This window comes from Miscanthus floridulus, chromosome 4, assembly GCF_019320115.1.
Source record: "Miscanthus floridulus cultivar M001 chromosome 4, ASM1932011v1, whole genome shotgun sequence".
In the NCBI taxonomy this organism is placed as follows: Eukaryota; Viridiplantae; Streptophyta; class Magnoliopsida; order Poales; family Poaceae; genus Miscanthus; species Miscanthus floridulus.
Window position 1 is genome coordinate 85,572,011 of NC_089583.1, and position 23,746 is coordinate 85,595,756.

At 48.6% G+C, this 23,746-nt stretch overlaps 3 protein-coding genes and 1 pseudogene across 5 annotated transcripts; 3 read left to right on the forward strand and 1 right to left on the reverse strand.

The window, feature by feature from the left end:
- Window positions 1–879: 879 nt before the first annotated feature.
- LOC136549913 (protein MIZU-KUSSEI 1-like) lies at window positions 880–2,048 on the forward strand. Its single transcript, XM_066541346.1, has one exon. The coding sequence runs from the start codon at window positions 988–990 to the stop codon at window positions 1,771–1,773; it is 786 nt and encodes a 261-aa protein (XP_066397443.1). The 5' UTR covers window positions 880–987; the 3' UTR covers window positions 1,774–2,048.
- An 8,586-nt stretch (window positions 2,049–10,634) lies between these two features.
- On the forward strand, window positions 10,635–15,059 carry LOC136549912 (uncharacterized). 3 transcript variants are annotated; one of them, XM_066541343.1, is made up of 2 exons: window positions 10,635–12,345; window positions 13,976–15,059. In XM_066541343.1, exon 1 carries the CDS (start codon window positions 10,713–10,715, stop codon window positions 12,069–12,071), a length of 1,359 nt encoding a protein of 452 aa, XP_066397440.1. In that variant the 5' UTR covers window positions 10,635–10,712; the 3' UTR covers window positions 12,072–12,345; window positions 13,976–15,059. The 3 variants fall into 3 exon arrangements, with proteins under 3 accessions (XP_066397440.1, XP_066397441.1, XP_066397442.1); XM_066541344.1 differs by lacking the exon at window positions 13,976–15,059 and adding an exon at window positions 13,215–13,567; XM_066541345.1 differs by lacking the exon at window positions 13,976–15,059 and adding an exon at window positions 13,011–13,201.
- A 1,998-nt stretch (window positions 15,060–17,057) lies between these two features.
- Window positions 17,058–18,120, forward strand: LOC136551947 (transcription factor bHLH106-like). Its single transcript, XM_066543472.1, has 2 exons — window positions 17,058–17,368; window positions 17,485–18,120. Exons 1-2 carry the CDS (start codon window positions 17,186–17,188, stop codon window positions 17,983–17,985), a joined length of 684 nt encoding a protein of 227 aa, XP_066399569.1. The 5' UTR covers window positions 17,058–17,185; the 3' UTR covers window positions 17,986–18,120.
- A 102-nt stretch (window positions 18,121–18,222) lies between these two features.
- On the reverse strand, window positions 18,223–21,804 carry LOC136551946 (beta carbonic anhydrase 5, chloroplastic-like; annotated as a pseudogene).
- Between the last annotated feature and the right edge of the window lie 1,942 nt (window positions 21,805–23,746).

Genomic DNA, 23,746 nt, shown 5'->3' on the forward strand with positions numbered 1-23,746 from the left:
GGTTTGACATCATCATATATCATGGGACGAGAATAACTGTACTTTCGGAACAATTTCTTTTTATTTGGTCTACACCATCAGCACTGTCATTTATCTCCATATTCCAACCTATAGATATAGGTCATTTCAATTTTGTTCCAAGTCAAACTCTTTTAACTTTGGATCAAATTTACAGAAAAAATACACCAATATCTGTAGCATCAAATTAGTTTTGTTAGATTCACAATGAAATATTTCTTGACAATGCAATTCTTGGTATTGTAATACATTTTTGTGTAGAAGCTTAGTTAAAGAAAGAATATGACTTAGGGCATGTTTGGCATAGCTCACAACAGTTTCATAAGCTGTCGTGAGCTGTTTTTTTTTCGAACACTCATTTCCAAAACAGCTTTATAGGTGAAGCTGTTTTTCTCCTCCTCTCACAAAGATATAAGTTGGGATGAAGCTGAAAAAAGTAACTTATCCCAGCTTCATCTCCTATATTATAGTCATTCTATTCATTGTTCCATCATGTGAAGCTGTTTTGCCTGTTCCAAAACAACCCAGCTTCAACAAAAAAGTTGCTCATAAAGCTATTTTGCAAAAAAAAAACTTATACAGTGAAGCTAAGTTGTGCAAAACAGGGCCTTAGTACGTTTTGGAATGGAGGGAATACTGTACTTTTTAGTGAAGGCAGCTTTAGGCGGCACGGATGAAACTGTGGAAGTCTATTGTCAGGTGACACGCACATGATCCATCGTATAACAATCCAAAGCAAAGCAGAAGCAGGCAAATGATTATGGGTATCGATGTACCAAGCAAGTCCCAAACAGTCAATATATGAACAGCCGAACAACGACCATCCATCCAACTTCTTTCCCCGGCTCGTCGTTCCCGTGACGTAGTATGTCTATATATCCCCACCAGAGGCCCCTTTGCTTCAGAGAAAAGTAACAAGACTGTGCTGCGCAGCACCAGCACCAACTCGATTGATAATCTCCCTCTCCAATGCCGTCTTTCATCGACGGCCCCACTTTCCGGGCACTGCTCCGGCCGTCCACCAATGGGCGCCGGACGACCAAGATCTCCAACAGCGGTGGCGGCGGCGGCGGCAGCGGCGGCGGGATCTTCAAGATGTTCAAGCTCATGCCCATGCTCTCGTCCGGCTGCAAGATGGTGGCGCTGCTCGGCAAGCACAACAACCGGGCGCTGCTGGCCGACCACGCCACGACGGTGACGCTGTTCGGCCACCGCCGGGGCCGCGTGAGCCTGGCCATCCACGAGGACACGCGCGCGCCGCCGCTGTTCCTCATCGAGCTGCCCATGCTGACGAGCGCGCTGCACCGGGAGATCTCGTCGGGGACCGTCAAGCTGGCGCTCGAGAGCGACACCCGCAGCGCGCGCCGCCGGCTCGTGGAGGAGTACGTCTGGGCCGTCTACTGCAACGGCCGCAAGGCCGGGTACGCCATCCGGAGGAAGGAGGCCTCCGACGACGAGTGCCACGTGCTGCGCCTGCTGCGCGGCGTGTCCATGGGCGCCGGCGTGCTCCCGCCGCCGGCGGCAGGGCCACCCAAGAAGGAGGGCGGCGGCGGCGGCGTCGTGCCCGCGGGGGCGGGGCCCGACGGGGAGCTCACCTACGTGCGCGCCCGCGTCGAGCGCGTCGTCGGCTCCAAGGACTCGGAGGCCTTCTACATGATCAACCCCGAGGAGGGTGGAAACGGCGGCGACAATAATGGGGGTGGTGGAGGAGGCGGCGCGCCGGAGCTGAGCATTTTCCTAGTAAGGATGAAATGAGTAAACCATCATGCATATTACTACTGCTACAACATACATATATATAAATATATAATAGGGTACTACGTATATTGTTTTCACTTTGTGAATCTGAACATGCATATACACACACTCCTGTTGCACAGATGTGTTGTATGAAACTGATCGAGAGTGTGTATAGTTTGTAATCTAACTCATGTATATCTCCATGTTAGATAATCGATTTTGTGAATCCTGCTGGGATCAAATCCCGGAGTGCATATTGTTATTAGCGGAGTAATAAGAACATTATATGTTTTTACCATTTCCATTCTTTCTCGTTCTTTCTAACGAAATGTGGATGAACAAGAACCTGTTTGGATGGACTAGGACCAGTCCTATTAGCTCATATTTGAGGATTAATAGACTAATAACTAGTGCATGACCAGTGGACTAGCAATTAGTCTAGCTATTTTAGATACTTAAGAACTAAAAAATAGTCAACTAATTGCTAGTTCTATGATCCAAACATGACCTTCTTCACAAGCATAGTTGTACGTGATTTTGGCTATATAATTGTGATTTAAAAGAAGTGTTAGGGTCTGTCTTGTCATGGATCATGTGTACGTTACGTACTATATACCATAATAATTCTCTTTTAAGATGCATGTGGAATCTGGTAGCTAGGGGCAGTGGTCATAAGTTTGTAATAGCTAATCAGCTAGGCAGCCTTTGGCACTCTGGAGTACCTCTTCCTTCACCTTTTAAGTTTGGCACAAAGGCCAGGCAGCCTTTGGCAAACAATTTCATACGAATAAAATCTGTAGTATATATGAAAGAGAGTGATGCTTCATTGGATACACTGTTGATTTCTATGTTCAAAGAAACAAGTGCTCAAGCTTCATGTGTTCTAGAAAAGAGAATATAATGTAGATGCACCGCCGCTTTATCTTTGACACGTAACGATCTTCATCTTTATCCATTCACACAACTAGGTGATAAGATAATTAAAGTTTACATAAGCCAATATTCTCAAGCCATATGTGGCAGAACCGTTCAAAATAACACCCTTCCGGAGGCGCTCGTCTTCCACTAGACACTCAGCAGCTCGAAAGGGAGCTACATCGGACAGTTCCGTCGAGCACACCGCAAGGGAGAACTCGAAACAATCCACGTTTTACATCCAGAATCCAATAATGAGTACGAACTTATAATACTTAGTCCATTTCATACAACAAGAGTTCTTGCAAATTATTTATTACAATACCAGAATTCAAAGTGCGATAATTAAACAGCGAAATAAAAATAAACATATAGCGGAAACGATATAAGGATCCGTCTGTGCCCACCAGAAGAATCCTCCACATAAGAGCTACTCCTCAAGCTGCACCTACAACAGGGGTAAAATAAACCCTGAGTACACAATGTACTCGCAAGACTTACTCGACTAGTGGGAATAGTTTTTCGACTCCAAAGAGTATATGATATGTAATATGGGTTTGCTATTTTCTTTTTGTTTGTGAAAAGCATTACTAAAAGTTCATCCTTGCAGTCAAGTTTTATTAGCAGTCATGATTACTTCATTAGCTAATCATTCTAGGTAAGCACATGTTCTACTTTCAAGCAAGGGTTGAGCAATCAGAACCATTTTATCATCTTTTATCTTCCCGTTCTTACTATGGTGCTAGACCATAGCCAAGTCGTACCATCTTACGGAAACGGTGATTTGCGAACCAATGTATCCCAGCTAGGTACCCCAAAACACACGCCCCGTTTGTACCCTAGGCACAAATAAGACCAACCCATTCCACTACTGTCACGGGGTCCAGGTCTTCGTCTAAACTTGGACTCCAAGCCCCCACACTTGAGACCCGGTCTCAGTATAGTGCTTAGGCCTCCACATTTCTCCACCTCCAATTAGTAAGTCCGAAAAGAGCCAAAATCCACGATAAGAGCTTAACGAGTCTTTCCGTTCCCATAAGAAAGTATGTGCTCAGGATAATAAGTCTGTGACCTAACTACCATCCACAGCAACAGACGGTTCTTAATCGACACAAATAGGAAAAACAATGTAACCAAGCTAAGCCCCAATGACCGTGGGACATAACCTATTATACCCACCAATATTCATACAATATCCTTGCCCTGTCTTTATTTTTTCTTTCATCATTTTATCATGAGAGTAATTATAGTAATCACCTATTATGAGTAACGGTAGGTTACTCACGCTACCGAAAACCTAAACATAACAGCTACTCGAATTTGTACTAGTATGACTCATAGGACAATTATATCTATGCATGTGGTTTTCATAAAATTCCTATAACGTAAATGCACATCACATATATATATTCAGTGATTATAAAAAATAAGGGTTATGCGCCGGGGCTTGCCTTAGGCAGGCATGGTGTCAGCTGAGTCAGTCAGTTGCGGCTCCGGGACCTCCTACACGAGAATCTCCTCCTCGTACTCCTCGACGATCTTCTCGAACTCGTGATCATCGATGGTCACGATCTCTGCCAACTCGTTCTCTACATGCATGCGACGATGATGCAACACTTAGCATTTATGCCACAACAACTCTTAAAATAAGAATATACATACTAAGCTACTAAGTTAGCTCTAATGACTAAGATACTAAGCTAACTATCATCTTCATCAAGCAAAGTGTTGGGTTCAACTAACAAACACATAGCTTTACAAATCAAGGATATATCTTTATTTCTACTAATGATTTAATGTATATTGAAACAAAGAGCATTTAACTACCCTAATGCTTAGTCTATTCTAAAGCTACAAAAATTATAGTGAACACATAATAATACAATGAAGCTACCATAAAAATTTTAGGATTAAAGCTATTACCAATTTACCACAAAAATTCCTACAATATTTAATCTATTAATATTAAGCACTCTCAAATAATTTAATAGCTCCTGGTATCAATATGTATATATATGAAATAAATACACTAACAGATAGAGCATAATTTTAGAAATCTAACAATATTTATTTCACAATTTTTGGACACCTACATAATTTTATATGATTTATCAAAGATCAGCTAAAAATTAAATTAGAAAACTATTTCTAATTCCTTACGAAAAAAGAAAAATGAATTCTCTCACGTGGCCCACACGCACGGCCCACGCGACGCCGGCCCACGCGGAGACGGCCTGCGGCGGGGAAATCCCACGCGCGCCGATGACTTTGCAAAAGAGATCTCAAACTTCTCCTGAATTACGACTAAGTACTAACACTATTTCTCCCTCTCTCAAACCTTCTCACTTAACCCCCTGATTTTTCCCTAATTCACTCGCGCGCACCCCCGGCAACTCAGTGCATGGCAGCGCGACGAGTGGCGACACTGAGTGCCTATGTCGACCACCTGGTATCTACGCGGACACACCTAACGGGTCTATCACCATCTTTAATCCAAGCGGCTACGCTAAGCAGCAGTGCAGGGTGACACGACTGGTTGGGGAAGTGTGCAGCGGCGCACGGCCATCTGCGACGGTGGCGCCACTGTTCCCATGAGCTAGGGTAGCTACATGTCTAATTGGTTAGCTTGTGAGCATTAGGAGGCTACCATGGACCAGTCCGAGGTGACGGTTGGGGCGGAGGATGACGGAGGAAGGCTGGCCATGTGTGGCCGAGCCGTGCGATGGCGCACTGCGATGACACGGTCACGTCAGCGACAACGGGGAGACGGTAGCGGTACGGCTAAGGCGTGTAGGGTGGAGAGGGAGTCAAGGTGATACTAGTGGTGCAGGCGAATTGGCTTGGGAGGGACGGTGGGAGGGCTGCCCACATCCGCGACCGAATGCGGCCTTATCGGCACGGTGGCGGAAGAAACTCTAAATTAGAGCTTGGCCATGCTCGCTTCAAAGCTGGGTGGGGTCGGGCAGTGAGAGGATGTGATGGCAAAACCATGGATGCACTGAATTGAATGGAGGTGATCGTTCACTGGTTAAATTGAATGGCGCGGCTCGTGGCGATCGTAGAGGGAGAAAGAGAGAAAGAGAGGGAGACCGGACATGGTAGGTGGGCTCGGCTCGTCCTCGTCTTGGCGGGATGCGGTTAGCGTGAACGTAGAGGCACGCGCGCAGACGCTACGGACAAGCATGCGCGTCCCCGATCGGCATGGCCCACACGGCGCAGCACCATAAATGGCAAGGCGACGGTGAGCTCGGCCACATGCGCGTGGCAGAGGTGGCATCGCACTGGCCAGTAACGACGCAGGGGGTACAACAGACAGGCGCGGACACGACAACGATGCGACAGCAGTGGCAGCGTCACGGTGTGAGGTGGGTCGGCAGCGCGATGAGACAGTAGTGCGCGGACGCGACGGCGAGGTGATAGCGCCGGCAGTGGCTTCGTTGTGGCGCGGGGAGGGCGACAACAGCTCTGCGCGGCTGGCCAACGGCAGTCGGGCCACATCCATGGCCCGTCGTGGGCGGCAGAGCTCGCATGCGCGACCAACGCGGCGACACCAAGCGCCCGAGCGTGGTGACTGCACCCACGCGGCCAACCAGCCCAAGACTGAGTCGTGCACGAATTTTAAAGCCTACAAAACAACTAAACGGTTGCTTCAGGAGCCAAACCATCTTCACCATGCTTAAGATGGCATATGAGACTACCAAATCCAGCCATAACACTACATCACCCCTTAACCCAATCTCTCAAAATAATTTTCTAAACATAGCAATGTCTAGCTGTTGACAGACTTGAAAATTTTCTAAGTTTTTGAGCTGAACTTGATTTAAATTTGCAATTTCTAGGCTAGTAGAAATATTAGCTAGTAATATCATTTTTCGACAGCAAGTATTTTACTGTCATCTACAAAGTTTGTACTTCAAACTTTATTAAAGTATCACACACATGTTCTATAGTATTTTTGCTTAATAAAAATTGCTTTTTAACCCTACTTGATATACATAGCTATTGAATTAACTTTCATTTAACATTTTTATTGATCATTTTCAGTTAAAAAAATGTATCTACACATTCTATCACATGCATTAACACATAAACATAATACTTATGACATGTTTTAGTAAATGATTTAGGGTGTAACACCGAGGGTGTTACACCATATAATAGAAGCGATAATTAAATTTATAGATGCACACAACTATGTGTGAAATTCATTTGAAAAACAATAGACCAGACATTATCATTATGTGTGAAATTCATTTCTAGAGGTCATAGCTTACGTGGACCATTTCTGAGAATTACTTTCAGACCTTGTTTGGATTCTTGAAATTAAATTTATTTTAATAATCATAATTTAGATATATATTAATTATGCTAATATGGTTGTATATGGATTATATTTGTATATTATTGTTGGCTATATGAGAGAGGTACTTATATGTCGTATGTCTACCGTAGGGGAGCGAGTTGAAGATCGTGTTACAAGTAGCAAAGTAGAAACATAGAATGTTGATCTATAGAATTAATTTTCATCTCTCACCCTTGAAATTTGACATAGGCTTATATGGGAACTTTGAAAAGTGGCGGAATATCAAATTCCAAGCCAAATAGTCTGATTTATTAAGTAGATTACAACTCGAGGATCCAAACGGCACCTCACAATAATGTTCGAAAGAAAAGGTTACGCTACTCCTATCAACAGTAAATGTGCATGGTGTCACATGAGCATAAAGGTTGTGGACTTGAATTCCACAAATGGCACACATCTAGAAAATGCATGACGTCTAACTTGCGACCGGTGGTTGCATACTGGCACAGCGGCACTAACTCAGATAAAAAAGGGCATGTCGCCCAATGCTTCGAAGCACTATTTGCTAGCTCTCTTTGGATATAAAAAATAGATGAAAATTAGGGGCCTAAAAATCTTATGATTTCAAATCTAGTATTTGCTAGCTCTCTTTGGATATAAAAAATAGATGAAAATTAAGGGCTTAAAAATCTTATGACTTCAAATCTAGTTTGCTTAAGGTTTAGCCCAAATATACCGATGATTTTCGATCCGGATGATGACTTCGGTGATTGCCAGAACGAGATCACTGTTGTAGGTGTCAATTTCATTGGTAGAGGCCAGTTTGTGGTCATTATCTGTAATACAAGGGGTGCTTCTCGGCACTCCCCCAAAGAACAGTAACTTTGGGTATCTTTTTTTGCCTTTTTTTATTTCTCTCAAGGGAATCAATTTCATTGTCAATGGTCGATGGAGAAGAAATCAACCATACATGACGAACTAAGGGTGAGAGGTGATAAACCTACTTTGGCCTCGATGTTCTATAACGCTCTATTGTGCATCGAGAAAAGCTCCTAGGGAAGATGATGATGAAAGAATATGAATAGAGTATTGTTTTTATTTCAGATTTTTTTAATTCATATAACATGGGGATATACTGTGCCAAATTTTAATACAATTCTCCTTCCTCTTCAGAAAAAAATATATAGTCAGAACGTTAACAGTGCTTGCCTGCTTGATTATGTGAATACCAAGAATTGCCAACAGCTTCCCCAAGCAGGCAAGTATACCATGCATGCATGAACGGTTTACAGTTTCCAGAGCAGCTTCAGGTACTGCACGTTTACAAAAATGAAGGGTCTCATCTCATCAGAGGAAATAAAACAAATTGGGTGGGGTGCACTGTTCGCTTCGTTGAAAAGACACTCATCAGAACAGTGATGTCGTGTGAAAAACTTCTGAATCTGAAACAGATAGGTCTACTTGGAGTTGGAGTACAATCTCCCAATTAATCTGTATTATCGTCCTTACTTTTCTTTGACCACTGGATAAAGTGTAAAGCTTGTTCTCCATGAACTCTTGCTTAAAATGGTCGGTCCATCAAGAATCAGAGACGTACTACCAAAATTGTGCAAAGTTCTCCCAGTGTCTTTAGGTAGTATTAAAACACTACCACTAGTCATAGCACATGAAAATCTCACTAGGAGGCATTTAGTAGGAAAAATTTATACTAAATTTTGAATGCTAAAATATTAGGAGAACCCAAGTCACTCGGAGAAAAATTAAATTCTGGTCACGATTGAGAGACACAGAGATCTGCTTAAAAACCGCAATACAAAAATCTCCGACACTTGTGAAGACTTCGCTGGGAAACGATCAAACGTACTTTCGCGATCTACTGTATGTCCACTGCTAGGGAGTGCGTGATGATGTCCTCTTGTTCAGCAGGTAGCCATCATCCTTTTATTTTATATATAGTTCTATATTTGGATTTTCTTTTGGAAGAAAATGGTACCTATCATCCTAGAAGATGGCAGAATTCATATGAGCAGTGATGGAAGAGCTGTCGATCAGCTGCTGCGTCAACACAGCATGGCCGATGCACGCCCCTTGGGCAGGATCTGGTCCTGGAAAATTAAGTTGATTCATATTCAGTGGGGCTGCTTCGTCTTTCGATCAAGATGGGCAACTATACGTAGGGTGTATAGAGTCCATGCTGGGCCACAATGATCTGTTCGGGTCCATATGAATAATTTGTCTCTGAATTAATGCTTTGATTCTCTTAATTTTTTTTCTTTTCTGCTATACATTTTCATTAGACCTTCGCTCCCTTTTCTTTTTCTTTTTTGAAAAAAGGGGTGAACTTACAAACGAGATGGATCATGGATGCTCAAGGGGCTTAGAGCTCAGAAAAGGACGTGTTATTCAGCAAACAAAATGAGCCGGGGAAGCACTCATTTGGCCCAGCATGTGTCCCAAGCGCACCGCTGTGGTACGGGTCAGGCCCAAGAAGATAAAAGCAAGAGTGAATTAACTCGGAAGGTATTTTGTCTATACTATACTAGCAGATTATTACTCTCTTCATAGATATTTAGATACATAGTAAAAATGGTACATCCAGGATAAATGCTTAGGGTGGAGGCTGAGTATATGGCACGTTTTCCCATGCCGTCACTCAGCGGGAAGGGATGCGCCTGCCGCGGACCATGCCTCCGATGAACAGTTTTACCCTTGGTCTCATTTATGTTATGCTCTCCCTGATCGGCGAGGAATCTCACTGGCACCATGAGCGCTACCCACACATGGCTGTTGCCCAGGCTTAATCTCACGCATCGCCACTACCCACCTCCTGACAACCGTCGCAGCTACAAGCAAGTAGATGCTTGGTCGGGCTATAGTCAGCCATCATGCAAGGGAGGTAGCAACACATGATAGTGGCACCGAAGAGGATGTAGTGTTAGAGGCACCTCTGTTCTTTATCCTCCCCCACCCCACCAAAAAATATCAAAGCAATGACAGCGACATCAGCGAGGATGTAGAGTCACAGGAGTTCCCAACATCATTGCCAGCGCCCGCATCCCTCCCAATGGTGACAAAGGGGGAAAGCGGGGACGGTGGCACGGAGGGGCAAACCCGAACGAGTGATGGGAGCGAGACTGAGATAGAGAGCAATAATGCGTAGTGGGGAGCTGAGAGGGAGGGAGGGGGCGGCGCAGAGTGGCGAGCAAGGGCGGGAACGGGAGTGGTGGCACGCAGTGAGGAGCCATGGCGGTGGCGGCGCGCAGCCAAAGAGAGAGAAGGGTGGAGTCGCGAGGAGAATAAGACGAGCACATGAACATAATGATTCACTAGCCTTTCACTGACAGTAGAAATAAATAATTTAATAGCTACGGTGTTAAATGGTAAAAGAATATTTTATAATGATACCGAACAAATTTTAGAGTTAACGACGTGCATCAATAAATAAATACCATATAATAGCCTGTTCTTTTGGCCGGTTCGTATCGTTGCTGGTTCGTAAAGAAGTACTGTTGGCTGGTTTATGTGAGAGAAAAATACTACTTCAACTGAAAATTTATGATCGTTTACGACAAGCCACGGCCAAACGAACATGCTAAATTTGCTAGTTTTAAACATGTCTTGAATTACCCGGGGTTAGGTGGCTGTAAACCTGGGAGCATTGCTACGTCCACTCAGTTGTTTCCACCCATCTACGAGTACCCCCAGAAACCCCAGTCCAGCATCTTCTACCCACCCGATGGATCCGTCCGCCGCCGGCGCCGGCGCCTCGCGGCGGAAGGCGGAGCAGTGGTTGAACGTGGCTGAGAAGCTCCTGGTGGCGCGCGACCTTGAAGGGTGCAAGCAGTTCGCCTCGCAGGCCCTGGCCGCCGATCCCCACACCCCGGGCGCCGACGACCTCCACGCCGCCGCCGGCTCCCTCCTGGCAGCCCAGCGGCGCCGCCTCCCCAACGGTCAGCCTGATCCCTACGGCGTCCTTGGTCTGGATCCCGCAAACCCCGCATCACGCCGACCGGATGCCATCCACTCACAATACCGCCGCCTCTCTTTCCTCCTCAATCGCTCCCACCCCGACCGCCCCTCCTCGTTTGCCTTCGCCGAAGCCGCACGCCTCGTCGCTGATGCCTGGGCTTTCCTCTCTGATCCCGTTCATAAATCGGCCCTCGACGCGGACCTCGATGCCGCCGCCGCAGCTCGCGCGTACCAATCTCCTCCAAATCTACCGCAGCTGCACTCGCAGCCACCTCTGCCTGCACGGCTAACTCCGCCGGTGGCTGCTCCCTCTCCACGCCAAACTCCACTGCCTGCTGCTCCCTCCCCGCGGTCGACTCCGCCGCTAGTTTCTCCCTCTCCGCGGGCAACATCACCGCCGGTTGCTTCCCCTGCACGGCAAACTCAGCGGCCGGTTGCCCCCCAAACACGGTCAGCACCGCCGCCGGCTGCTTCTGCTCCACGGTCTACTCCACCACCACCGGTTGCTCCTCAAACACGGTCAACACCGCCGCCAGCTGCTCCCGCTCCACGGCCTACTCCACCACCACCTGTTGTTCCCCAAACACGGTCAAGTACACTGCAGCCGAGTACTCCCCAAACGCCGGTGGCTGCAACTGTCCCAGCAGTGAAGTCTGGTGCGGCACCTTCATCAACGTTCTGGACAGTGTGCTCGGCCTGCTGCCACATTCACCAGTTCGACTGCCAATATGAGACGCGCAAGTTGCTGTGCCCTAGCTGCCGTCAGCCATTTGTGGCCAAGGCAATGGCTGAGCCACCGCCTATTGTGCCGGGCACCGACATGTATTACTGCACTTGGGGCTTCTTCCCCGTTGGGTTCCCTGGGTGTCCTGGCTTTGAAAGAATGGTCAATGCACAGCCATCGGGACTAGATCAGCTGAATGCGCCATGGCTTGGAAGCACAGGTGGTGTGAAAGGTAATGCTCAGAATGGGGTGCCACCAGTTAGTGCCCCAGTAGTAGAGGTACCAGTCGAGGTTTCTGTAGAAGTGCCGGCAGTGACACCGCCGGCGAAGCCGATGCGAGTGAAGGTGGGTGCGAAGAAGCGTGGTCGCCCGAAGGGTAGCAAGAACAAGAAGAAATTATGAATGCTAATGATGAACATGATGGTTATCATCATAGATCAGATGGATTAACTGAGATATGCATTCAATCACACTGCCATTGTAGTCAACTGAAGCACTCGTCTGCAGGTTGAATTCTCACTTGCTGTTGCCAGGATCTCTAATGTGGAGCAAGCAATTTTATTGTTGAAAGACTTCTTTTTCAATGGAAGAATTCTTTCGTTTCCAGATTATAATGTTAATCTGCCACTAACACCCTTCCCCAGACCCCGCATAGAGTGGGAGCTCTCTGCACTGGGTACGTCCTTTTTCTGGTTTGTCCCCACCGCCTTACTTGCCATTATGCTTTAGCTGTAGCTATTGTATTTGCATATTTGTCTAATTTCACTGCTGCCCTGAAGACAGTTGTATTGATCTAAAATGATAAGGTGTCTAGATACTGTTTATTGTACATTTGAGTTTGGTGCTACTGTAAGATCTGCTCTGTGTAGGAATGCTGCAATAAATGGAATGATTTAAATCTCTATTTTTTATGCGAATTCTGCTTATGAAACTTTTCAGTACCAAAATTTTGCACTTTGGCTGTCCTTATCGCAATGTCGTTTGATCAAAATCTATTTTTCCTTTTCTAAGTTTTGTAGTTATTAATTTCACTCATTGTGATACTTGTTCTGCTCCTGTTTATTAGTTTACTTGTTCAAGAAAATCCTAGCGAACTGTTATAAAAGACTAAAAGTGCACGCTCTTATCATGGTTGTATCTTCTCCATTGAACCTTTTTTTCCCTTTCTTTTTGCTTTGTTGATAGGCTGTTCTGAATCAAGTATGTCTGCAGATTATTCATGCTTTCTTCTTTAATATTTAGTTTCTCTGTTAAATTGTTTGTGCAAGGTTGGCCTTTCCATTTTGTTTGAATATAAGAGTCACTTTTCATTTATATTCTGAGTTCTTATGTATCAACTAGGGAATACAAATTATTTAGAGATATGTGAGTGACATGATATGTGGAGGCTGGAGGCCTGTGTAGTATTCAGATTGTGAGTGACATGATCTGCCTGCAATTACTTTGAGTGAAGTAATGATTTCGATTACTGGGTTTTTGTGGATAAAAAATGCTGCCCAACTTTTGGTCCAAAGAATGAAGGAAATACTGCACCTGCATGCTCAGCAGGTGCTGCATCATAATAGTCAGTCGATGGCGAGTTAGTGGGGATCGGAGTTACAGATCTACAAGTGCCCCTGTGCTATGGAAGATGAAGAACAATGAGCGAGGGTTAGTTCTAGCTGACGAATGCCCATAGCTACTCAGATGCTATAGTGCTTGTATTTCCCCTTGATAGTGGCTATAGTGCTTGTATTGAAGCGGTGCAGAAACAGAGTCAGGTCATTGCAGTTTTATACCTGCTTGAATTCACTGATTCTACTGTAACAAGTGTGTTGTCAACAGTGCTCTCTTCCGTGTTTCAGTGTGGTTCATGATATTTCTGCTTATTTAAGGAATAATAATAAAGCGAACCATAGAATTGGTTGGCCTGAATTGTTCAAAAGGGGTGTATGGCTCGTCGGAATTATAGCAAATGAACTGAGGGACATGTGGTGAGGTTGTATTAGATGTGAAATAGCTTAGGGCCTCTAGAGGTTGGGCCTCATGTTAGATTTTCTATGATATTCCTATGTATTGAGCCATTCTATAGGAATTTTCTAGGATTTCAGGATGACCAATCCTTTTTCTAAAGGACCGCATAGGAAAAATCACTATAGGTTTATAATCCTATAGAATTGCTTCATAAATCCTATATCCTATGTTCCAAATGGGGCTTGAATGTTTGATTATTGCAGTAGCATCACACGATGCATTTTCCTGGGCATTTGTCCATTGACCCTCTTAATAATGTTTTAATCCAAATCCATGAACTGGTGGTCTTTCAGGTCCTCCGTATACCGTTACAGCGATAACTTCATGCCGATTCGGCGGGTCAATTCGCACCCAATGGCAGTACACTTGAGAAGCCAAAATTGCTCAGAATCAGGCACTTGTAAAACTTCTGCCGTGCTGCGACATGCTCAAAACCTCCCACCACCAGCAGCGGTTCATGTCCGAGGATCAATCGGCCGGGACCCCCAACGACGTGGGACGACGACTCGCTGATCGTCCTTGCGGACCCAGCGTCGCCACAGGCTGTGTTCTCCGACGACCGACGGACGCGATCGATGCCTGCAACCAACGACGACGTACTCGTACTCCGTACTCGCGACCGCCCCGGCCTGTCGGCAAGCAATGACGCGATGCCTCCTCCGGAGAGGACCCCTGCACTGCACGCCATTGACGGCAGCAGGATTGCTTCGCTGCACACCCCCTGTTGGCTACACTGCGTCGTGCCAGCCCAAGACGGAGCAAAAGGGATTGAAGGCCAGGCGTCCGTGTCCCCCTCACGTACGTGCACGATGTCAGCTTCCTGCTGGCTGCCCGGGTTAGTCTCGAGATGCGCGCATGATGCCGCCCGACGATGACCGGCCCGGACCCCGGCAAGGCAAGACCGCCGGAGACGTGAGTGAGGCCACACTGTGCACACATCATGATGTGGTTGCGCCGGCGACGGCGTGGTGCACTAGCAACTTTTCACCTCTCTTTTGTTACTTCGGCCGCTCGCTTTCTGTAAACCTAAAGCGGGGGCGCTCGTAGTTACAGTGCGTCGTCGGGGCCATGGAGGACACGGTGAAAGCGAGTGGTCATCTCTTGTCGTCCACACCGCTTTTGTTCATCGTTTTGCCGGCCGGGGTGAAAAAGCTGGGCCTCGACATTTTACTGGATCTTGGGAAGCAACGGCAAAAGCTCGAGGAGTTTTGACCACTGTTGGGGATTTACGTGCAGGCAGTGCTCTTGGACGGGGCCCGTTTTCGTGCACCAGTGCTTCGCCTTCAGAACGCACGCAAGCCAGGCCAGAACAGGGCTCATATGGGACAGCCGAAACAAATGAACTCGTAGCCGTAAGTTCTCCCCTTTAGCTCGAGAAATTCTTGACGCGGTGGCAAATGTTAAGTGCCCTGTGCCGTACGAATGGATGGACAGACGGCAAATCACAAAGATACATCGTGCAGAAAATGCCACTTGCATAGGACCGATCGTGGAGCAAGGGTATGTACACTGGTATGCTCCGAGAAGGCGAGAACCGAGAACCGGCATTCGTATCAGATGGTTTAACACGATCAGTTAAAAACAAAAGAAGCAACTGTCGCGGCGCGGCGCCGTGTCGGCCGACGCTTTTTTTCACTGCCGGCAAACCACGCTTCAGATTCAGAGGCCCTTGAGACGAAGCAGCTATCACGGCGGAAACTCGGGCTGGTGATCACCCCCCACACACAGGAGTTTAGTCGTTTACTCGCCCCGGCGATTATAGATGGCCAACGGACCGGTCCGACCCAACACGGCACGGGCCCGTGCCAGCCACGGCCTGAAGGTGGTCGGGCCGGCACGGCACGGCGTGCCACCCGGGCCGTGCCTAGCCGGGCGTCGTGCCTGACCAAGGGCCCAGGCACGGCCTGCTGAGCCGTTTTTCGGGGCGGGCTGGCCCGAGAAGGCACGGCCTGCCAAGCGTGCCAGACTGGCCTGAGGCCCACAGAGAGAGGGAAGGGGAGAGCAGGAGGCAAGGGCAGCTACGGGAAGCGGCAGCCGCCACCGGCGCACTCGCCTTGGAGGCTGGAGGTGGGGTCGCGCGGGGGTGGGGGGGGGGGGGGGGCAAGGAGGCGGCGGTTGCTGGCATGCTTGAATCTGCCCGTCACCGCTCGAATCTGGCCGCGGATGTCGTGCCGCGCGCGCGGGAGACGGCCATGCGTGCGAGGGAGACGCTGTCGCGCGCGGGGAAGGCGGAAGAGGCGCATGGGAAGCGGTGGCCGCCGCCGGCGCACTCGCCCTGGAGGCCGGAGGTGGGGCCGCGCGGGGGGGGGGGGGGGGGGGGGGTTGGCAAGGAGGCGGTGGTTGCTGGCGCGCTTGAATCCGCCCGTCGCCGCTCGAATCTGGCCGCGGATGTCGTGCCGCGCACGAGGGAGACGACCATGCGTGCGAGGGAGATGCCGCCGCGCGCGGGGAAGGCGGAAGAGGCGCACGGGAAGCGGCCATCGCCGCCGGCGCGCTCGCCCTGGAGGCTGGAGGTGGGGCCGCGCGCGGGGGGTGGGGGGTGGGGGGCAAGGAGGCGGCAGATGCTGGCGCGCTTGAATCCGCCCGTCACCGTTCGAATCTGGCCGCGGATGTCGTGCCGCGCGCGCGAGGGAGACGCCACCGCGCGCGGGGAAGGCGGAAGAGGCGAGAGGGAAGCGCGAGCTGTGACGTGAGAAGGGAGGAGCTGCAACGTGAGGAGGCAAGCGGGGCGACTAAGAATGCGGCGCTGGGAGGGGGCTGCGCCTGCACGAGAGGGGTGAGAGAGCGAGAGGGTGTGGCCAGGGAGAGTCACCGCGGCGTGTGTTTATATATGAGGCGGGGACGGTGGGCCGCGCTAGGCCGTGGGGAGGGAGGAGTGAGGAGGGGGAGGGGGGAGGCCAGGCCACTGCCGGACCGACCGTCGCAGGTCGGGCCGTGCCAGCCCACAGGCCTAAGCAGCGGCCCAGACACGGCCTGCTCCCTCGGGCCAAGCCAGTCTGGGCTCGCTGACCATCGAGCCGTGCCGTGCTTAGTCCGGATCAAAATTACATGCTTCATGTTGGACCGCCGTGTCTCGAGCTACATTGGACATCTATACCTACGATAGACGTGAAGCCGCTGCAGTAGCCGCTGCCGGCCGATCGCCTTTCGCCCCGCGAGAAAAGTCGACGCAGACCGCATGCACCTTTTCTCCTCCCGACCCGACCACGCCGCAGACCGATGCGCCAACACAGCCGCTGCCGCTGCCGTGTGCCGGTGCCTGCGCCGCGGCTCGCAGTCGCAGCCAACGCCAAGCCGTGTCGGCAGCCGCGCCGCGGGCCTCCCTTATTTAACAGCTCCATCGATCGATCGATCGGCACTCCGGCACCCGGAAACGAGAGCCTGACGTGTGAGCTAGAGCTAGCTTGTTGCCGGCCGTGTTCGCACGTACCCGAGCCAACGGCTTCCCGCCTCTTTTCCTTTCAAAAGAAAAGGAGTAAACCAGCTTAGGCTCAAGCAACACGATGGTGCCTGTCGGGAGTGACCAAGCAGCGGAGGTGGCGATGGACGGGGAGTGCTCACCGCCGGCAGCGACGACGACGCGGAGCGGGACGAGCAGGAGCCACAGCGAGGCGGAGCGGAAGCGGCGGCAGCGCATCAACGCTCACCTCACCACGCTCCGCACCCTTCTCCCTGCGGCGTCGCGGGTAAGACCGACGTCGTCCTTGCTCTTCAGAGCTAACCGTGTCAGTTCATCCAATCCAACGCATGCGCCGCGGGCAGCGAACACGGTTACGTACGTGTGCACGGATCATGCATGCAGATGGACAAGGCGGCGCTGCTCGGGGAGGTAGTGCGGCACGTGCGGGAGCTGCGGGGCGAGGCGGACGCTGCGGCGGCGGGCGCGGCCGTGGCCGTCCCGGGGGAAGGCGACGAGGTCGGTGTCGAGGAGGGCCAGCACTGCTTCTGCCACGGCGGCGAGAAGGAGAGGGAGAGGGAGAGGGCCGCCGCCAGCGCCAACACCAGGCGCGTCAGGGCGTGGGTGTGCTGCGCCGACCGCCCGGGGCTCATGTCCGAGCTGGGCCGCGCCGTGCGGTCCGTCAGCGCGAGGGCCGTTCGCGCGGAGATAGCCACCGTCGGCGGGAGGACGCGGAGCGTCCTGGAGCTGGACGTTGCCGGGCACCACGACGGCGAGGGCACGTCGACGTCGTCACGCCCGGCGCTGCAGGCGGCGCTCCGGGCCGTGCTGCTCAGCCGAGAGGAGATGCTCGGCGCCGAGTGCTACAAGCGGCAGCGCTTCTCGGCAAACCTCGCCAGGGTTTAGTAGGACAGTGGCTGAAAGCCAAAACATTATTCCGGCTAATTTATTGCGAGAGAAAAATACTATTTCGACTAAAAAACCAAGCTAAAAAAGAACGGATTATAAGAGAAACTAACTGGGCCAGAAAGGAAAGGGAAGGACTGTGTAGCATGTCTGCTACGGTGCTACTCGTACCTTTTTAGTTGGAACATGTAGAATATCACAGAGTTTCCATTGCCGACTCTTTCCAACACTCTGTCATCAAGAAAATTTGGCGAGGCCGTATAATATTTGTATCTCCCAGTTACAATGTTACAACAAATGGTACACGTTACAATAACAAGGTAACACCAAATGTGGCGACGATTACATGCACTATGACTGATCCTGCAGCTTATTCTTATGTTCTCATTGGTTTCAACCGGAAAACATTGGATAAAATTCACTTTGCCCCCGGCAGTTCCACAGACTTTCACTCTGCTACCATATTGTTCATTGCGTTGCACCTCACTCCATTGTGGTTTTGTCCTTCTACAGTAGAGAATTCCTGTATCAAATAAGTGCCACAATGCCAATGCACCTGCCCATGTGTATGCAATACGACAACACACAGTTCAAGCTGACATGCTAGTAGCATTGTGCCATGCATGGCAATCGACGATGCCAACAGCCTTGCAACAGTTATTTGATACAGGGGCTATCTTCTGTACAACATCAAACCACAATGGAGCAAGGTGCAATGGAAATGAACAACGTAGAGGCAAAGCAAAACCATGATGAACTGCAGGGGACAGAGTGAAATTTACCCAAGTAAACAAAGCCTTCATTGGTCAAGACCAGGTGGACCTATTCTTTATAGAATACTTGCTTCCACCTTCCAACCCTTCAAGGTACAATAATGTCCATTTCTCAAATGTGCAATCAACAAAGTTGTAGTAGCCTCCATGAAGATTCAAAGTACCTTCATTCACCCTCTCCTCTATCCATGGGTAGGTTAACAAGTTTAACAGAGAGCTATTTATTGATTCCTGTAACAAAAAAGAAGAAATCAATACATGTCAGGCAACGTGAGTGGTTGTGCTTAGTAATATCATACTATGACTAAACCTTGAACAAAAGTAAACCAACATATTTGCCAAGATAAATTTGAATTGTATAACTATTATGAGACATCCAAATCTAATCCTAGTGTTGATACAAACAACGAACAGGGAAGAACAATAGGTACAGCAGCCAAAATCTTGAGATGAATCGGAATTAGTAACAGCCATGTAATTGACTGATCCTGTGCACTACACTGGGCAATATTTTGTAAAAAAATTAAGGCTCGTGATCACACATCACCCAAGAATCACCTTTTCACAATGTTTGCACTGCATGTCAAAACTCAAATTTCCAGCTGCAGCTTTCGTGCTTTACCTTGCGCTCTTCCCAATTGAAACCCAGTTTTTAATGAAGCTTCTGTGTCAATAAAATAAATAAAAGAAGAAATTCAGAACCTAGTCTAAACACACACCAAAAGAACATGTAATGAAGAAATGGCTATAACTTTTACCCAGAGGTCGAATCATCTTTCATGCTCATTAGTGCCTGGATGCCCCCACACCTACTGTGGCCTACCACCAGTACATTTTCTACCTGAGCAAATGAAGGTAAATGTCTCAGTCTCAAGAATGCTTTTATGTTCCTCCAGCAAGAAGGGAGAAATAGAAGAAAACAGACAAATCATTAGTGAAAACACAACAGTAAACTCATACCTGGAGTGTATTGACAGCAAACTCCAGTGCTGCACTAGTCTCTGACCCCCAATGCTGGTATTGCAACATTTTGTTTACTGTCAGTACTTCCACAAAGGAATTGCATTGCTTAAAGCGTTCAATCACAACCTAAAGATGCGCAAAATTTATAATACCTCATATGGTGGTACCAAATTTGCCACATTACGAACTGTAAATGCTTCCCCAGGCTGAAACCCCAAAACAGCGGTAGGGCAGACCCTGGAGTCAGCACAAGCAATCACCATGAACTGCACACAAGAATAGAAAACCAAAAGTAATCCCATAAGGCTCGTAATGCCAATATTAAAATGTTTTGCTATCAAAGTCATTATCATGTACCTTTGGTGTTTGCTACTGAGCAAGACTTTGGTAATTTGAAATTTTTTCCCTGTCCGCAGTTCCAGGTATACCAATGTCAACAAACCAAAAGAAAAAATTGTGAAATATTAATGTGAATGATATGTTTTGTACTTCATGATCCACTTACACATAGTTTCTGTGTTTGAAGTCCATGAATCTCGCTTTCAAATCCACGAATGGATCGTGTTCTGCACCTGCCTCATCCATTGTATCATGTTGAAAATCCAGAAGTTGTCGGGTCAAGTGTGATCTCTGGCGGCCATTGTGACAGATAATAACTCTCTCCTGTAGAAGAAAATCTTATTAAATAATTTTCTGCCCAAATATATTAAGAACTGGCCGGACTGGAGGCCATGGTGATCTCTGGAGGATGACACCGATGTTTTTCTGGTAGTAAGTTTATTCAGCATACAAGAAAATGGAAAATCCTGACTGGCAAAATCCATGTAAGTTTATCTAATATCTGGAGATCACAACACTATACAACTATGACTTTGACAAAAGGTAATTAATGGTCTACAGACAGTTGGTGTAAATTTGATGTGAAACCCCAAAAACATGTTAGCATTTCTGCTTGGAGAATGTCATCGCACTGTTGTTCTAATTCACCATTCACCAACTATCTAAGGACACCAGCAGAAAACCACTAACTAGCTGATAATACTAAATAAATAGTTATGTGAAAGAGATGTTTTAGGATAGGCTTAAATTGGAACCGATCGTGAGTACATTAACAATAAAAAAAATCAAGTCCATCTGTACCAAGCACCAACTTAACGAGCAGTTACAATATGTCAATCCACACAGGGGAAAACAAATATATCCCATCTACCATTAGCGTTTCCATCCGACAACAGTGTACTACAGGCTACTGCAAATTCAAACCCAAATCCAAATCGTAAGAAAGTGGAACGTTGATCTAAATTGCAGAACCAAATAGTTGGCTAAGCTAAACGCCCCCAAGAAATACAATTTCCCAATTCGGATCTCATTTCTTGCGCAGCAGAAATCACCAAGCTAAGCTACAGACTACAGCCACCGAGGAGGCTAGCTTAGCCCATAGAAAGTTAGAAACATACATCAAGCAAACCGACCAAGCTACAGGCAACTGGAGTTCCACCCAAAAAGTTCAGATAACAGTTTAGATAAGGATTCAGGGAAGGTTGCGCCAAATGGAAGCATGAAGACAAACAGGTTGCGTGACCTGATCGCTCATCCAAACTTGAAAGCTGCAGAAATTATAGGCGGGATCGACTCGACTCACCGGGTAGATCCTCCCAGCCGCAGAGCAGCACCGCGCTGCGTCCTCGAATCACCGATCTGCGGGCACCCCAGAAAACCCAGAGATCAACAAAGAGGAATCCCAGAGAATCGGAAACCCCAAGAAATGGGGGAAGGCGAGCGGGGAGCAGCTCACCATCACCGCGCCGTGGCCCCTGCCGGAGCCGGCGGCGGCTGGCTCGGCGGCGGGGCGGAGACATAGGGAGGCGGAGCGGTGGAGGACGCCGCTAGCCATGTGAGCACGGGGGTGGGCGTCGTCGTGTCCGGGTCTGTGGCATTCGAGGAAGCTTGGCGCGGCAATGGCCGGGGGGGTTTTAGGGGAGGTGGGGAGCGGACAGACAGGAGGCGGAGGAGACGACGGCGATGCGGGCGGCGGAGGAAACGAGGTCGAGGCGGTGGTTTTTTTAACTAATTTATTAATTATTTTCGGCGAATGAAATTAATTAGCGTGATTGTCTGATTGAACTGTCTGGGGGCTGAAATTTCAATGGTTCAAGTGTGGGCCTGGGGGCGACCGACGGACCGCGCCGGACGTGCGGATGGCGTTTCCGCCGTCGGATTGGAGGTGTGGTGGAAGGATCCTCACCGTCGAATTCCCTAGTTATTGGAGCGGTTATGGTGGGACCACAGGTCCTTAATTAGGCCCGCAATAATCAATTGTGCTAGCGTGGCAACTGGCCACCCATCACGGTAGAGTGATTGGATTTGCTTGTGCCCATACGCATGTGTCCTTTTGCAATGCACGGGTCACTGTACCGACGTAGTGCCATTGATTAGAAGAAGAATGCGGCCGCCATGACCTGCCCGATTGATTAGAAGAAGAATGCGGCCGCCATGACCTGCCGTTCAGCCTGTTTGGTGGTGGGTTTCTACGCTAATAAGTTTAGCTGATATTAATTTATTGTGAGAAAAAAATATTATTGACTGACTGATAAGTCATGACTGAAACCAATAAGCGAACAGGCTGATTGAATAATGAGCATGATCGATGATGCTCTTGCACGCGAAAACAAAGATGATCGCAGTGGCGAGACAAATAAAAAAGAAGGAACACGGGTATTCATTTGTGTTCGAAAAAACGGGGTATTCCCGTGTGCAGAAGTACTCAAATAGTCGAATGCAAAGCTTTTTACTATCTATCCATGCTCATCGATGCTCTCCACGGCGAGGATGCAGCCGCCGTTCATCGGTGTACTCCGACCTGTGGGGCGGCGGGAGAAGCTCATCCTCTCGAGTGGTCGCCGTGTGCTCCTCGCTTCCGCCGTCTGAGGACGGGTACAGCCGCCGCGCCGCGGAAGCCGAGGATGCGCGCGTCGAAGTAGCAGCGAGGCGAAGCAATGTCGCGACAACCTTGACGTGCGGACGCATGCGCGCTTGGGCGGGCTTATTACCGGCTAGCCAGGTTCCCTGTAGGCTGCGGCATGGCAAAATTTGGTGGTGCGTTTGGTTTGTTGGCGAGCGCATGCCGCATGCAGGCCCGCTTCGGCCAGGTTACGGTGATACAGGTGCCGCTTGTTTAGATGCCTGGTTGAGCAGAGCCTAGCGATATGCAGCATTTGTTTGGTTAGCTGTTTGAGCACACCTGGATAGACTCGCTCTCTCTGGATTGAACCACAAGACACGCGCTCAGGAGCCCGGCCCGCCGCCAAATTTTCTTTTTTTAGCCCTTTTTTTGAAAATTTTCACAAATATGCCTCTAGAGGTAAGATTTCAAAATCTAGACCCTTAGCTCAGCGCCATCGTTGCTGGCGCCGAGGTCTTGGGCTCGACACAGACGTGGCGGTGACTTAGCAGGCAACTCAGCACCGTAGATCCTGGCGCCGACCTTGGTGTCGTAGATCCTGGCACCGAGCTTGGTGCCGTAGATCTTGGCGTCGAGCTTGGCGCCAGGATCTATGGCACCAAGGTGATGTTTTAACCCCACCCCCCCCACCTTCCTGCCCGAGTCTTCTTCCTCTTTGTTCTCCTCCCTCTCGGGTTTTTTCTCTCCTCACTTCGCTCTACCTTACGAATCGGCATATTGAACCTTAAAAACTTTGATTTGATCCGTCGATCTTCGAGAGCAAGGTATCCTCGCTCTCCTCCTAGTTTTTTTCGCATCAATTCGATATATATTAGTCAGATTTTCAACCTAAGAGTAGTTATTACTTAGGGTTTCGTGCAATTTTTAATATTTGTCTTATACAACCGCAGGATGCCAATGTGTGGAAAAGCTACCAAACCAAGGTAACATCAGCGCATGTTGTTATGTTATGCTTCATTGTTGTGCATCAAATGGGAAACCCTAGGTTTAGGGTTTAATGTTAATTGCTTTTGGTTCTTAGAACGAAATTGGTTGAATTATAGTTATGGCCAGATGACCGAAA